Source organism: Eretmochelys imbricata, chromosome 1, assembly GCF_965152235.1.
Source record: "Eretmochelys imbricata isolate rEreImb1 chromosome 1, rEreImb1.hap1, whole genome shotgun sequence".
Lineage (NCBI taxonomy): Eukaryota > Metazoa > Chordata > Testudines > Cheloniidae > Eretmochelys > Eretmochelys imbricata.
In genome coordinates, this window is record NC_135572.1 from 111,255,962 (window position 1) to 111,273,093 (window position 17,132).

Below are 17,132 nucleotides of genomic sequence, written 5' to 3' on the forward strand. Positions count from 1 at the left end.
AGGTCTCTGGGTGGAGAGGTTGGTGGAGAGGTGAGGGAGAGGGTTTACTTGTGCCTGTCTCCGTTGGTGGCTGCAGAGATTTCTCCATAAAGAGCATTTTTAGCTGCAGGTCTCTGTAACTGCGAGCCCTGGTTTTCAGGCTAGTACAATGGACACACTTAGCGGGGACATGTGTCTTGCCTAGACACTTCACACACAGTGAGTGTCCATCAGACCGCGGCACAGACTCATTGAAGGAGCCGCATTTTTTTAATCCAGGGGACTCCGGCATCATGAAGCTATGATTGCCTGAGGGGAAGTCTCAATGGGAGACAAATGTGAGAAAAAAAAGTGTTTGTTTTTTTTAAACCAACAAACAAGGAGTAACTATTTTAAAGGGAGGGAAAGAACTGGGATACATCTATCTAACTATTGCTACTTATTTCCTTCAGTGACCAGGGAAGAGGTTCAGCACAGCCTCGAGTTCAGTCTTCAGCCGAGGACGGTTGAGAAGGAACTGAGGGGGTGCAGGTCATGTGTGCACAGACAGACCCTAACGACGCCATGAGACAACAGCTGGGCGGGTGCGCCCTGACCAGGCACTGCTACTGCAGATCTCTGATCAACAGCGCCAGGTTGCACCGTCACGTGGAGTGGAGCACCCACAGGGACAGCCCTCAAAGAAGAAGTAATGTTTATCAATGGAATAGCTCTGCCAAGTTGTGGCCAACAATTATTGCAAATGGAATCCTTTGAACTCCTATACAAGTGTTAATTCATTGATATAACTGTATGCCCTTTTTGTGGAACCTCTCTCTATAATTGTTTTCCAGGTTGGACATCACCTAACTTTCCCAGACGTCATTTCACAGCACCTACATTGCAACAGTATTTCCACGTAAACTAAATCAAGAGTGCAATGATCTCTCACCTACACACTTTACAGATGGAAACCTATAATCTTGAATGTCCCATTGATAGAGCCCTGCACAGATATAAAATTTTTATCCCCATCTGATCTGCAAACATGGTCTGTGGATATAAAGTGGATATCCATGGATTTGCAGGGCTCTAGCAACTGAGTTTGTTGAGTCCTGCTGTACCAGCACTGAGTACTCAATACAGTATAATTATCTTAGTTTCGTTCCAGTGTTAGGGTGCTTGATGAAATGGTAATGTTGTGTATGTATGGTTTATTGTTCACTTTACGTCCTATTTTGGCACTGCCTAGGACAGTGGGGAAGCGAACACTTCATAGGAGTTTAGTATAGATCAAGACTCTGACCATATATCTGTCAGTGTCTCAGTCTTGCCTTTCTGCAGTTCCTGGAATTACAAAGAATTGGAGAAGTCTGTCTAATCAGAAGATGGAACCACCTGATTTTATTTTAGAACTTGTGTTGCCCTATCACTACTTTTGGCTCCATTCGCATAAGATGGAAATAATACGAAAGCAATATCTCCATCAATGGTTTTATGCCAGATGCAACTGAACCAGTTTACAAGAATCCAGAGCGCATTCTGCAACATATCCTAAAAAATATTTCTAAGCAAGCTTACAGAAGCAGGAGACAAGTCCTGCTTTTCAAATGTGGGGTGCAGGCAACAAGAATATTAGAAAGCACTGTCAGATTCATCTCCATCTATGTTTTATTGGAGACTTCTCCCCACTATACTCATTGCAATAAGTGGAGTGACTTCACTCCACTTTCATGCATGTGAAAAGTGCACATTGTGCAGGCTCAGGTAATCCCTTACCTCAAGACCACACACAAATACATTTGGGTACAATCCTGACATGAAGAGTCTATAGCTCTCAAGCCACTTAGAGTTACAGCTTCCAATTTTAGATTGATATGGAAATGGTGTAAAGTTCCAGAGACTGCTGCCCCAATAGATAAAAGTATGTTGTACCGGGGTGGTCACCCAGCTCCGGCCCTGAAGGGGTGAAAGCAGCCCTGGAGAGGGCTGTGGCGGGGAATAGCTGGGCTGATTGGGGGAAGCAGACACAGCTGGAACCACGCCTCAGTCAGGCCACAGCTGGCCCTTATAAGAGGGCTGTGGGCCAAAAGCTGGAGGAGTCTCTTTAGCTGAAGGGAGAAAAGGACCTGGCTGCCTGGGAGCTGAGCAGGGTACCTAGAGTGGAGCAGGACTGGGGGAAGGCCAGAGGAGATGGGGAGCTCCAACCTGGGAAATACCTAGGCTGCAGGCCTTGGTAAAGGCCCAGAAAGGTACTGGGGCTGCAGAGGGGCAGCCTGGGAATAGGCAGAGGCACCTGGTCCTACAGGTCCAACAACCCTTTGCTGTTGATGAGTGGCCATTACAGACTGCAGTCTGCCCCAGGGAAAGGGGGCTGGATGACGATTGGCAGTAGCCACTGAGGCAAGGTGGGTTTAGAAGGTTGGGGGTTCCCCTGGGAGGGGAGACCCAGAGCGTGGGGGTACAGCTGGGGCAGAACCCCAAGGTAAAGGGCACCGGGAGCAACACAGGGCCAGCGGCAGGTGAGACACTGGCCTGCAGAGGGCGTGCCGTAAGCTGGAAAAGAGCTAATTACCAGACAACCAGAAGGAGGCACTGCCACCGGTGAGTTTCGTCTTGCTACACATGTTAATATTTGTGAAAAGCCAACAAAGTGAGGAAACAGAGGGTGAAATCATTATCATCGGGTGAGATTATCATTATCTCACCCGATTGTACCCAAGTATTGCAGAGTTCTCATTGCTTATAGGATGTGTATCATATCCCACGTATTACATTCACACACCATAGGAAAGTAGTCTCAAGGTAGCCACCTTGACCAGTATAAATCAAACTTGAAAATTCAGAGGAACTGGGAGAAAAGGGAGGTAAAGACTAGGCCAATACAATATATGGACACTTCTCTACCACCCAGTCTGTTCACTACCACATTTCCCGCAGGGAAGAGCAGATGAATTGGAGGGCAACAAGTTGTTGTGAATCTTGTTAGTGCTAGTATGCTTCAGAGCTTTCAAATTTCACTCCTACCCTGGCAGCTCTGCACCTCCTCCCTTCCCTTATACCACTTTACTCTTAGCAATGGAGTGGAGTAAGGGTGGCAGGCAGGGAAACTACTAAGCTTTGAAGGGTGATTCAAAGGGTCTTGCTACTTTCAACTATAACTACTCCCTTTAGCTGGGGAGTGGAACACCATAAAGAGCATGTGGGAAAGAACAGGAGGAGGAGGAAAAAAAGCACTACAGGGAAGAGACAGGCTGAGGGGAACAAAGGAAAGGGGAAGAACAGGTGGTAGCAGGTGCGAAAAAACAGAGAATTAGAAAAAAAACCCAGCAAAGAAAAGAGAAGTCTATGAACATAGGAGAAATATTTTGTCATACTCCTCATCAAAAAAGGAAAAATTAGAAACCAACAACTGGCAATATCTCCAGGAGCAGCAGATGCTTTTCTGAGGATGGGCCTAAAACAGCGGTTCTCAAACTGTGGGTCGGGATCCATAGTGGGTCAGGACCCCATTTTAAGGAGTCACCAGGGCTGACTTAGGCTTGCTGGGGCCCAAGGCCAGAGCCAAAGCCTGAGCCCCACTGCCTAGGACCAAAGCTGAAGTTCAAGCTCCACCACCCAGGGCCAAGGCCCGAGGGCTTCAACCCTGGGTGGTGCGGCTCAGGTTACAGGCTCCCTGCTAGAGCTGACGTCCTTGGGCTTCAGCTTTGGCCTCCCCACCCTGGGCGGTGGGGCTCCGGCTTTGGCTTTCACCCCTCGACCCAGGCAGTGGGGATCAGGCTTTGGTTCCCCCCTTTTAGCATCATGTAAAAGTTTTTATTGTCAGAAGGGGGTCATGGTGCAATGAAGTTTGAGAATCCCTGACCTAAGAGATTTAAGAGATGATGCCTTTTTTCAGGAAGGCAGGGTCTCTAATAATAATGGACCCAATTCCCTTTGCAAGATTTTGCCAGCCAAGAGGGTCATGGATCCAAGTTACAGATTACAATACAACGTTATTATATGTATAGCACTAACAGCTTTGCTGATAGCTGTGAAGACAAGGGCTCTGCCCCATTTAGCGTATTGTAATCAAAACCAGTTGAAATTTAATTAGGGAAAATAAAATTTGTAACAAACAAACTCAAGTGTTTGTAGTTCAATACTGATGTTGTTTTATGCTTTCCTATTTTTTTTTAAAGTACTTATTACATAAAACAATGAAAACTTTATCATCAAGATTAGTTGTTCTATTACGACTTAGTTTATTTTCCATGTGTTAAAACTACAAACAAAATAAATACACCTCAAAGCACATTTAAAACTGAACAAACCCTCCACCCACTGCCTCTTGTGCTCTCATTTAGACAAACAATACTGGCGTTATGCTCTTAAATGTTCCAGGTTATAGTTATCACCATGTATGCAAGGGCAATGGAGTATCTAATTTCAGTTTTAGCCATACAACAGGATTTTCTTTTTAAATACAGTTCCAAATTTACTGAACAAAATTAGCTTTTGCTCTGCACAATAAACAGAACACTATCTTATTTATTACAGCTAAGGAAGATATTTAAAAACTTTATTTTTTTAATTAAAATACACTAACCTATGAATAGGTGAAAAACTATTTCAGATATCAGTGCTGGGCCTACAATATATAATGGACAATGTGAGACTAAAACTGTCCACATGGAACCCTACTGAAGCCAATCAAGCTTCGCCTGGGTGTAGCTGTCCACCTTCATGTTGTCCCTTGCAGGATTGGGACCTTAATTATATAAAAGGTTCAGCCATCTAATAATCTGACTGTAGTAAAAGAAACTGCCACACCGTAGCAAACAGTACTGGTAAAATACAAAATAAGTGATTTAATGTATTCTGAAAAAATTGATTAAAACATTAATATATATAATCTTGATTGTGAGATCTTTTTAAAAATATACATAGTAGGCCTAGTTTAGAGTTTAGCTACTTCTGACTGATGCCAAGCTGTTTTGATGCATCTTTTAAAAACAACTGCATTGATTTTCATCTTTTCCCTCCCCTGAAACAAATAGAAAGAAAGCGAACAGAAGCCTAAGAAGTTCTCAATGCCCAATAATTCAATGGCTGAAGATCAACAAGCAGCAATACAAAAGTCATAGGATAGACTTTCCATTCCCAACTACCTTGCCATTTCTTCTTCACTCAAAATTTCTTATGTGAGCAAGTTAAATAATAAAAACAAGACATTTCTGAGTAGGTGGCAACAAAATGCTATTTATAAATTCTTTTTTTTATCTCCACTAGCTGGATTTTTCTCGTGTACAATTTTAGCTAAATTGCATCTAAACACCAGTTAGCATGTTACCCATTTTGTTTTTCCCCTACCTGGCATACATTTCAGGAGCTTTGCATTGCACATATGTCCTTTCCATATGTCTGTGAGAATATATTCCATCCGCTTTGCTCGCCAAAGGAAGTTAAACACCCTTAGATAGTGGCTCATGCACTCTCGTGTAAATACCTGCAAATAAAATCAATATAACAGCTTAAAATAAAAAGAAAAGGAGTACTTGTGGCACCTTAGAGACTAACCAATTTATTTGAGCATGAGCTTTCGTGAGCTACAGCTCACTTCATCAGATGTATACCGTGGAAACTGCAGCAGACTTTATATATACACAGAGAATATGAAACAATACCTCCTCCCACCCCACTGTCCTGCTGGTAATAGCTTATCTAAAGTAATCGTCAGGTTAGGCCATTTCCAGCACAAATCCAGGTTTTCTCACCCTCCACCCCCCCCACACAAATTCACTCTCCTGCTGGTGATAGCCCATCCAAAGTGACAACTGTAAAGAGTTGTCACTTTGGATGGGCTATCACCAGCAGGAGAGTGAATTTGTGGGGGGGGGGTGGAGGGTGAGAAAACCTGGATTTGTGCTGGAAATGGCCTAACCTGACGATTACTTTAGATAAGCTATTACCAGCAGGACAGTGGGGTGGGAGGAGGTATTGTTTCATATTCTCTGTGTATATATAAAGTCTGCTGCAGTTTCCACGGTATACATCTGATGAAGTGAGCTGTAGCTCACGAAAGCTCATGCTCAAATAAATTGGTTAGTCTCTAAGGTGCCACAAGTACTCCTTTTCTTTTTGCGAATACAGACTAACACGGCTGTTACTCTGAAGCTTAAAATAAAATTACCAGATTTACCATCTGTTCATTTGGTTTCTTTAAATCGTTCTATGCTATCCCAAGCAATGTATACAGGTTTTACCAGCAGATTACAACAGGAAATAAACCCAAAGCTCTAGGGAAGTTACTCCCTCTGTGCAGGGAGCTCATCTGGCTCAGTCATCAACAGCCCAAGCAATAGGCAAAACAACATTATAAAAGCTGAATCAGAAAACCATTAGAGTAAAAGGTTCCACTACACTAAAATAAAGTCAAAGTCTGGACTGGCACAGGAGGACTTCTCAAAACCAAGTGATCAGGCAAGTCTCCAGAATCTCTCTGTGCAAGAACAGTCATAGGCTGGCATATGGGTGAATAGGGGAAAAAAGATTTTCTACAACGTGCAGAAACTGCCTCAAGGCAGTTTACAGACTACGTCAAGTCAGCAATGATGTATCTAAGGCTGCGCAGGTGGGCTTTAGAGCACTAGAACAGAAACATCCCTTTTCAGACTCAGACAGCCCCAACAATGAAACAAGCCTTGAATAATGACAGAGTTTCTTTACAATGGACTGTGTAACCTTCCCTAAGGTTGTCAATACAAATAAGACACTGATCCCTTTTAACCTGTTAGACTTTAAGACCCCTAAAGAGAAAGCAAGAGTTGATCTGAATAAGGTAACTTCAGGACCTATTTTCGGACACACACAGAGCTCTTTCAGTGTATGAAGACACTTCTCTCTTACTTCATTGGGGTGGACAGAAGAGGGAGAGAAACTTGAGTCAAATGGAAAAGGGAACCCATCTTGGGAAGGACAACAGGAAAAAACAATGATTAAGCCTATCCCGATGATAAACCAGGAACATATCCCTGCATTAAAGAGCATAAGTTTCCCCATACACCCATCATCAGGCAGATAGCTGCCAGAAGATTAAAGGTGAGTCTCTCAGATGTTCCTAGGGACCGTGTCACATGGTAGCTGGCTCCTTAAGGGGAGAAGCACCTAAGACCACCTATGACCAGCTTAATTCACTTCCCAGGTAAGAAGAATGAAGATTCTGTGACAGGTGGATCAGGTGACCAATCAAGCCTCTAATTAGGAAGAAGAATGTGGGAGAGGAAGAAGCTCAAGTGGGAGCCTCTAACAAACCATCTAAGATAGATGGGAAGGCTAAACAGGACAGAAGCATGGGAGCCTGGCTTGAGGAAACAGCTTCAGGTGAGTGCTGCAGAGAGACAGAATGGCTCCTCCACAGAATAAAGGGACTGTTTGGATGATAACCCAGCTCCAGGAAGAAGAGCTGGAGGGAAAGAAAGACTGAACTGTGACCATTCTCCAGGAAGGAGGGCTGAGGCCTCTTGGTTCCCAGACACTGGACTTCATTATGAAGCACCTTCTCTTCCTAACCGAGCCAAAAAAAAACAAAAAAAACAAACACACCAACATGTGGGAGTGGGGTGTGTGGCCCATGAACCCCTCAATGCCAACTGGCAAGGGGGTAACAAGAATATCCTGATTCTGTTATGTACACTCTGGGTCACCAAAGAATGTCACATGGGTTCTTAAATGAAAGCCAGGATCACATGGGTTCATAGAATCATAGAATAGCAGGGTTGGAAGGGACCTCAGGCAGTCATCTAGTCCAAGCCCCTGCTCAAAGCAGGGCCAATCCCCAATTAAATCTTCCCAGCCAGGGCTTTGCCAAGACTGACCTTAAAAACCTTTAAGGAAGGAGATTCCACCACCTCCCTAGATAACCCATTCCAGTGCTTCAACCACCCTCCCAGTGAAAAAGGTTTTCCTAATACCCAATCTAAACCTCCCCCACTGCAACTTGAGACCATTACTCCTTGTTCTGTCATCAGCTACCACTGAGAACAATCTAGATCCATCCTCTTTGGAACCCCCTTTCAGTAGTTGAAAGCAGCTACCAAATCCCTCCATTCTTCTCTTCTGCAGACTAAAGAATCCCAGTTCCCTCAGCTTCTCCTCATAAAACGTGCTCCAGCCCCTTAATTTTTGTTGTCCTCCGCTGGACTCTTTCCAATTTTTCCAAATCCTTCTTGTAGTGTGGGGCCCAAAACTGGACACACTATTCCAGATGAGGCTTCACCTATGCCAACTAGAGGGGAACGACCACATCCCTCGATCTGCTGGCAATGCCCCTACTTATACAGCCTAAAATGCCGTTAGCCTTCTTGGCAACAAGGGCACACTCTTGACTCCTATCCAGCTTCTTGTCCTCTGTAACCCCTAGATCCTTTTCTGCAGAACTGCTGCCTAGCCACTCTGTCCCTAGTCTGTAACCGTGCATGGGATTCTTCAGTTCAAAGTGCAGGAGGTCTGCACTTGTCCTTGTTGAACCTCATCAGATTTCTTTTGGCCCAATCCTCTAATTTGTCTAGGTCCCTCTGTAACCTATTCCTACCCTCCAGGATATCTCCCACTCCGCCCAGGTTAGTGTCATCTGCAAACTTGCTGAGGGTGCAATCCACGCCATCCTCCAGATCATTAATGAAGATATTGAACAAAACCGGCCCCAGGACCAACCCTTGGGGCACTCTGCTTGATACCGGCTGCCAACTAGACATGGAGCCATTGATCGCTACCAGTTGAGACTGATCTAGCCAGCCTTCTATCCACCTTATAGTCCATTCATCCAGCCCATACTACTTTGACTTGCTGGCAAGAATACTGTGGGAGACCATATCAAAAGCTTTGCTAAAGTCAAGGAATAACACATCCACTGCTTTCCCCTCATCCACACAGCCAGTTATCTCGTCATAGAAGGCAATTAGTTTAGTCAGGCATGTTGCTAATATTGTTTTGAAATATATGTACAGATGCTATGTAAGGGGTTACGTATGTATACTGAAAATATGTTTTAATGTATGTATTAATGTACAGTTGACAAAAGGATTTTCTGACAGAGAAGCCACCACCTCTGTTGGCATGTAAATTAAGCATTGTAAGCTACCACAATGGAGATTCATTTACATATGAATCAACAGAGGGGCAAGCACACCAGAGAATAAGCCACAGAGGGTTATCCTGACTGAGGACAAACAATGAACTTTGGGGGAATATAAGGAGAAGGCAAGGAACACACCCCTTTATCCTGCACCTAAGGAAAGTAATTGGGCAGTGTGATTACATTCATGAAAGTGGGATTAAAACAGCCTTGATTAAAACACTACGAAGGACATTTGGGGTGAGATAACAGGCTAACCTAAGGAAGGTTATGTTTAGCCTCTAGAAAGCTTGTTTTGATTTTGTTTTGAATGTAACCTTTTTGGATCCACTAACCCTACTCACCATCTCTTGAACCTTTGATAGCAAACTTATTTATAGTGAAAACGATACTACAGTTTAGTGGTGTGGTATTATACAAGCTGCTAATCCTGAGCTGAATCAAATAGGCTGGTGTGTATGTTGTTCCCTTGTGGGCAGCAGGCCCAGTATTTCTGTGAGTGTTCAGTGGAGAAGGGGCTGGACACTACAAGGGAATGCTTCAAAGGAACTCAGACTGGGCTACACCGGTTAACCTGCAAGCCAAAGGAAGGCATAGCCCAGAGGAGACTGCTTAGGTGGCTAACAGGCTGATGATGTCAGTAAAGCAAAAGTAAGGCACAAGCAGGTTTCCCTCACACTGGAGCCCCACAGGGGGACGGTAACAAGGTGATGCAAAGTCCTGGGTATCTTGAGAACTGTCACAGGAGGAATCACCAAAAGAAAAAAGTAATAGACAAAAAAAAATTAAGACCCAGATTTCAGAAATGCACATGCTCAAACGTTGTATGTCTATTTACCACATATGAATGTGCAATCTGGTAATTATGCATATGCCATTTGGAAAATCTGGGCCCAAAACCCCAAGTCCAGCTCTCTTGCTTTGTTCTGTCCACCTGCTGGAGACAGGAAAACAATTAAGCAGGATTGGACAGATATCCTCTTTATAGGAAGAGATATGTCCTAAGAACTTTGCTCCCTCCCATCTCCATCTTCTGGAATTATGATCCGTATCAACTATCTGCGTTGGTCTATGGACTCTAGAGTGCTAAACTATTCTTTTTGCTTAATCTCAATGGTTTTATCTGCAGATGCTAGAGGAGAATCAATCTCTCGCTCTCTCTCACCCACACACTCCTGTAAGTTAAAATATAGTTGAACTGTAGTCCATTAAGAATAGAAGCCTTATGTATATAGAGATCTGAAGCACTAGCAGAGATATTTTCCAATGAGTTCGTGAGCAACACACAGTGCTTCTCTAGAGCATTTTCCTCTTGTTAACTGAAACAGCAACTGCAAAGCTTTCCAAGTACTAACAAAACATTTCAGACGGCAGAAATGTAGCATTTTCATTTATCCAGAGTATACCTACACTGGACATGCCTACACCATATGTATTTTTATTTTTACATTTTCAACAGTGAAGAGGCGTCTATAACAGACTTTAAGACATACATGAACAAAGATCAACATTACTATATAGTTATATTCTTGACTTGATTAGGAATAAGAAATATAAATGCATTAAATGTTATATAGGTTTCTATACATGAGATTTACAGATTACTGTATGATAGCAAGTTACATCACTTCAAAAGTTTCCAATATTTCTATGGATGCTCTTGCCATTTTCAATTTATAGCAGGACCACAAAGCTCCATTTTAGTTACGGTTCCATCACTATTCCCATTATAAACACTTGGGCTCTGTCAGACCAGAAAGCACTACTTCTTCTTGGGAGGTTTTGAGCACCTTTCAATTCCCAATAAGATAACTGGGAGTTGAGAATGCCCAGCACTCTCCTAGAAGTGCTCAGTAATTGGACCTTTTGCTATGCATATGGAGTTTTAATATTCCTCTTCACATGTGACCTTCCAGGTCTCCCAAACAAAGGCTTGCTGGCTGCCTTCCCTGTAATTTAAAAATGAAGTGACGTTTTGTTCAAAGAGCTCAGTAAAAAACAACCTCAGGATCTACTGAGACTTTAATCCTTCATAAAACGATGCTAATTTTTCTACACTGGTTCCTAAAAATATCACTTTGCTTGAGAACATGAGGTGATACTATCAGCAGTGACACACAGCCCTTCACCAAACCTAGTTTCTAGTGGTCAGCTATACACCTCAAACCCCTCATACCTGATTTTCCTCCTCTACTCAATGAACTATTCTGGAATAGCAAGAGTTGCAGATATGGGGACTACAGTGCATTTGTGGAGAAGCCTGCATACTGGTTGATGCATGGGGGATAGACAGCAGTGAATACAATCAAAAGTATCTGAGCCACCCAGAAAAAAATTCCAGGGTAAGAGACCAAATTTCTGTGTATGTTAAAAGAAACTCACAGGAATCTTTCAGAGTAACAGCCGTGTTAGTCTGTATTCGCAAAAAGAAAAGGAGTACTTGTGGCACCTTCGAAACTAACCAATTTATTTGAGCATAAGCTTTCGTGAGCTACAGCTCACTAATCTAGAGTTTTTACTGTGGATGAAGTAGCAGGGGCTGGTAGGGATAAGAACTTTTTTTTTTATGTCCTGTTTAAATCAATTACCTGTATAACGTTAGGTACATTCTATGTGTTTAATTACTTGCTCAGTTGTCTACCTCCCTGTAACTACCGTTTTGAAAGGTAAAAAATTATGTAAACAAAAAATTATCATGAACCATAAAAGTGAAAAAAACTGATTCAATAATAATAGAGACACTTTCTGCGTAAGTCATTTCACCACAATTGAGGTTTACACCATGTTTCCCAAAATGGTAATGTCAAATGGTCAAAATTAGCTTAAGGGAGGTGGTTTGAAGTATAAAGTTTATATGGATGAGTAATTAGCAAAAGAAGAATCTGCCCCAAAGTATGGGGAATGTGAGAATGGATGTACAAATTAGAGGCCCAGAGAGGTATTTCTCTCCTTTCTCTAACTATACATCTATGTAAAATACCTTCTGCTGGTCACTGAGACCTTGTTTAAAAGAAAAAAAGAAGAAAAAAAAAGAAAAAAGCACTGAAATTCTTTACATATGGTAAAAGCATTTTGAACAATAGTGTAACTATTTTCTCATCAGTTTTAATGAATACTACATATCAAATTTAACTAGTATAAATAGATTTCCCTAAATATATTTTACAGTTTCTTGCAAATTATCCCAAATTAGTTGCTACAGTCTAGAAATAATATCAGAAAATGAACAATCCATTTATTAAGTACTTGCTAAAATTTTGCTGGAACAAATGTATTATTTATTTTAAGTAATGAATGTTTTAACTGTAGCATTTTAGCACTCATTAATAATTTAGAGAAACTGAGATTCTGGTTGAACTGTTAATACAATCGGTGCATCTGACATGCCAAATCTCTTTAATCATCCATTTCTAGAGTAAAAAGGCTATTTTAATAACAAAGCAGTTAGCAATCTAAGTGGATATCTGAGAAATCTACACAAACTACAATATAAAGCCTTACCGTTGCAATTGGCCCATCCACATGATAGTCTAGACTGAAGACATCCCATCCAGTATCACCAGGAGATACCTATATGAAAAACAAATGCTACATTTAGTCACGTACCAAAGTCTGCACACTGCTGAAATCTTTATTGTTCCCCCAAGAACTATGAAAAAGCAGTTACGTTTGCCAAAAATGGCTTTATCAATATTATATTGCTAATTTTCACAAAGAAATACTATAACAACTTTGTTTCATTGGTTTAATAACATGTAGATTAGACATCTTTTGAGGCTAAGCACCACATTCCCTCACTAAACTCCCATAATTTACAGAAGTCTCTCTGATGCAAGGCTGACCGAGAAAATATTCACTGTTCATTTTCTTCATAATTCCGTACCACCAGTGTCAAAGACCCTGCCTCCGATTCTCAGAGTGGCGACTGAAGGAGCTAATTTCAGCCCCCTGATTCTGGACTACTAGCCCCTGTATAAATTATAGCAGGACTCTCCCTACTCTCTCTCTCTCATACTGCTCGTGTAAGGGACCTTATATCAGCAGAGGTTCAAATTTAGCAGAGATAATCTTATACTTTTGGGGGTTGGCGGTGGGGAAAGGAGGGAACAGTTGGTTTAGAAGGAGGCTGTGTGTCATCCACCAGCTTTCCACCAAAGATTCACTCTAATATTGGGTGAGGAAAGGCAAGTCTCTGCTGGGAATCTCCGGCCAGGGTAAGGCCAGTTTGTGCTGTGTGAGCAATACAAAGTGACCTTAGTGGGCAGAAGAATGTGACTCAACATGAATAGAAACTAGTTCACCTGATGCTGATCCAAGAGCTAATTTTAGATATTTATACCCAGAAAATAACTTTCATGTCAGGAGCTGAAATGACCCAGAGTACCTCCAGAAGTCTAACATCCAACCGTTTGAGGATCTCAGGATTATCAAACTGTGCATTAGTTGCCCTGACAGCTGTTTCAAGGATTCCTGTCAGATTATGCTGATACAAAGTGGTAGCTGGTCGGGCAAGCTCTGGCCTAGAGGTTACAAAAATAAAGTCATTATATACAGTTTATGATATTGTATAGTAGTTACGTTGCAGTATGGTAGCAATTGCAGTGAGTCTGTACAACACTTAAACATTTGTCTCCAAATTGTATTTTCAAAATTAAGGACAACTGCCTACATTCACTACATGAACGACAGAGAAATGAAGCATTAAATAACATTGAGAGATTTTAAGTAATTTGCCTATCTGTGTATATAACAAACATCAGTGCTAGTACTAGATTCATTACCATTTAATGCAAGTAATTACTTTAAAAATTGTATTAGTATCTAACACAAATCTATAATTTTAGTCACATTTACAATCAGAATGAACTATTGTTTATTTGTAGTGCCTTAATATGGCAGCTACAACCAGAAAGCCACTAATTTTAGATAGTGGTTATGAGAGACTTGTACATACTAATCTGAAGTGCTTAGACTGGCTGATGAAAGTATCTAAAGCCTATAATCCTCAGTTTAATGGGAACTTTTTAAAGTTCTACATCAAGAGGTTGTTTTTCCCCACTAATTATGCGTTTAAGGCAGTATTGATTCTATACATGATCCCCAGTTTTTCTGCTGCACATTATTTGCTTTCTTAAAAAGTGCAGACACATTATCAATAAAAAACGTTGGCCAAAGTTGTTTTTGATGTTTATCAAGTTAATGGAAGCTTTTTAATATACAATCTGTTTTGTAGAAAAGGAGAGCTGCTTAATGGTTTTTTTAATTCTTGCACATGAAATTTCAGCAACATGACCACGAACTAAAATAAGATGCTATGCAAGTATGCTTCTTACAAACTCAGCTGGGCACTTATGCCTGCAGTTGAGGGTGCCAAACGTTAAAGATGTGAGCTGTCAGTTGAAGCTGTAATCATAAATCTTACTAACATACTCTAAACATTTTGGAAAAAAAAGGAAGAAAAAGAACGAACGAACGCAATACACTTAAAAGGATGTAGAAATGTTGTATTTATAGCCCTGCTCATGAGTGGTGTTTTAAAAGTACTAGAAAGTGAGAAAGAATTTAGAAATCACAGAGCACGGGCACTGGAAATGCAGGCAGCCCAGAGCACATCAGGAGGGAGAGGGTAACAGTAGTTCAGCTTTTAAAGATCTTGAAATTCTTTTGTACTTACTACTTACAGGAAAAAACAAATTTCAACTACTATTAAAAGGTCAAAAAAATCCAGTCTAATATTTTGTTGAATCTAAGGATGTCTATAATAATAAAATATTAGCTGCATTAAAATATTTTCTTCTTAGAAAATTATTTGTTGTACATTTGCAAATAATCAAAATGCAGTATAATTGTACTGCCTGTCGTCTTACTTAAGCAAGTCCATTAAGTGTCTTATAAAATCTCCTTGACCGAGAAGTAAGTAGCGCCTCATAGCCTGCATGTGCTCCAGTAAATTGTATTTTCTATTGAGAACATCCAGCAAGTATTTGCTGGTCTCAAAGTAAGCTGCATCGATTTTTCCCTGAAATGCATTTTCCAAATCTGTGAACAAGTCAGCAGCTGCAAAAACAAAAACAGAAAATACAAGGTTATTAACATACATATTTAAGAAAAACACTGAAGATGAAAAAAATTATACAAATGTAGAGGTATTACCACTTCCACAGATTCTAATTCTCTATTTCTGAACTGACCTATCCATGAAAAATAGAGAAATGTCTGGAGTAGCCCGTACATCAGTGTCAATCAACATTAGGCAAAGATCATCAATATTGACCTTCAAATTAAGAACTCATACTATTTCATAATTTTTACAAAAAATATCTGTCTACTTTCGCCATCTGCTGTGATACTGTGGTAGTCAGGATCACACACTGTTCTGTAACCATCCAATAGAACATACAAACAGGATGTGTATGCAAAAGGGGACAAGACAAAATGTGCTGTGATGGCTAAAACAAGTCTTTAAAAGTTGAGAGAGTTGTGGGTTAATAATATAAATTAAATTTTCAAGAGTTAAATTGTAATCCCGACATTCTACTTAGAGCTGAAAACACTTGTCAGACCAAAGAAATTGTATAAAGGGACAGAAGTTAGAAACAGTGGCAGAAATGTAACAGTGACATTTAAATGCAGGTGAAGAGGCAAGCAACCAAGAAATGATATACTTGGGGGAAATAGCTGAAATATATACATACCAGGAGGGAGAAACCTAGGAAGCACCAATGTTGCAAGAGACTTAAGTGTGAGTGGAAAGTAAATTCAGTATTACCAATCATGAGCGTGCAAAAGCAAGTGTCAGGCTAAAAAAGTCATGAGATTGACTAAGAAGTTGAGATTTTTAGAAAATAATAAATGTATGTTCGTTTATATGCCTTCTATTGATTGAATCTATAGAATTCACATTCCAGCTTCTCTCTACAACCATGGAGGCTATAAAATTTTTTTTTTTTTTTTTAAATAAAGAAAGCTGAGATTCTCATGTAATCACATGAATCCAGGAGTTGGCGCTTTAAGCAAAAACACCAACTATCACAGGACTCACAATACAAGTTACAAGAGCTGGCAGCATCAAAATTAAATGTGGGTTTTCAGTGGCAGGGGCGGAGATGGAAAAAGGAGTGACCAATACACACATGCTTCAAAACTGCAAGGGAATCACATCAATGAATAAGGAGGCAATAGTCCATCTCTACATGACTATGGTAAAAGTGCACCTGGAATATTGTATTTATAACCTTCACATCATGTTACCATTGACATTGATGAAATTCAGTGAGAAAAACAACAAAAATTACCAGGAAACTAGATTACATTTACAAAGAAAGATTAATAAATATGCATAACTAGGTAAATGAAAAAATGTGTATGTGGTGGAGCTATAAGCAGCCTACAGATATTTTAAAAATAAATGGATATAAGGGACTCAAACTAGAAGAAACTGAACAAAACTAAGAAATTGTATAAAGGGACAGAAGTTAGAAACAGTGGCAGAAATGTAAGAAAGGGAACACTGTGACAAAATATGAAAAATTTCTTAAGAGTGAAATATGTTAGAATGAGATTCTCCAATGGGAAAGGGTTGTTCCATTTAAAGTTTAAGTGGACAAAAAACACAAGAAAGTGAATTGTAGGGAATAATCCTGCATTGTTGAATGGATGGCGTTAGTGATCTGGTAGTTTTCCATCATCTCCAACGTTAGTCAATTTGGAGGTAAAAAGGTAATAAAGGGAAGAAAGTATTACCTGAAATATGCATTTAAATAAATGGTGTTATTTTACACTTTTGTGCAAATACAACAATGCCATCATCTCAGGCATTGGCACCCTGACAGCAGGATTGTCTGGCTATGTAGACTCCCTCCTCAGGCCCTACGCTACCAGCACTCCTAGCTATCTTCAAGACACCACTGACTTCCTGAGGAAACTACAATCCATCTGTGATCTTCCGGAAAACACCTCCTAGCCACTATGGATGTAGAAGCCCTCTACACCAACATTCCACACAAAGATTAACTACAAGCTGTCAGTAATATGTCGATAATGTCATGGCAAACCTGGT

General features: G+C 40.7%; 1 protein-coding gene across 2 annotated transcripts in view; it reads right to left on the reverse strand.

Annotated features, from left to right (window-relative positions):
• Window positions 1–17,132, reverse strand: part of TUBGCP3 (tubulin gamma complex component 3) — a 121,134-nt gene that overhangs the window by 23,526 nt on the left and 80,476 nt on the right. The window contains exons 14-17 of one of the 2 annotated variants that reach the window (XM_077813614.1): window positions 14,941–15,130; window positions 13,458–13,593; window positions 12,575–12,643; window positions 5,311–5,446 (exon numbers count right to left, since the gene is read on the reverse strand). In XM_077813614.1, the coding sequence (XP_077669740.1) occupies window positions 5,311–5,446; window positions 12,575–12,643; window positions 13,458–13,593; window positions 14,941–15,130 (531 nt within the window). Of the gene's footprint in view, window positions 1–5,310; window positions 5,447–12,574; window positions 12,644–13,412; window positions 13,594–14,940; window positions 15,131–17,132 lie in introns of both variants that reach the window. The other variant, XM_077813607.1, reaches the window with a different exon arrangement.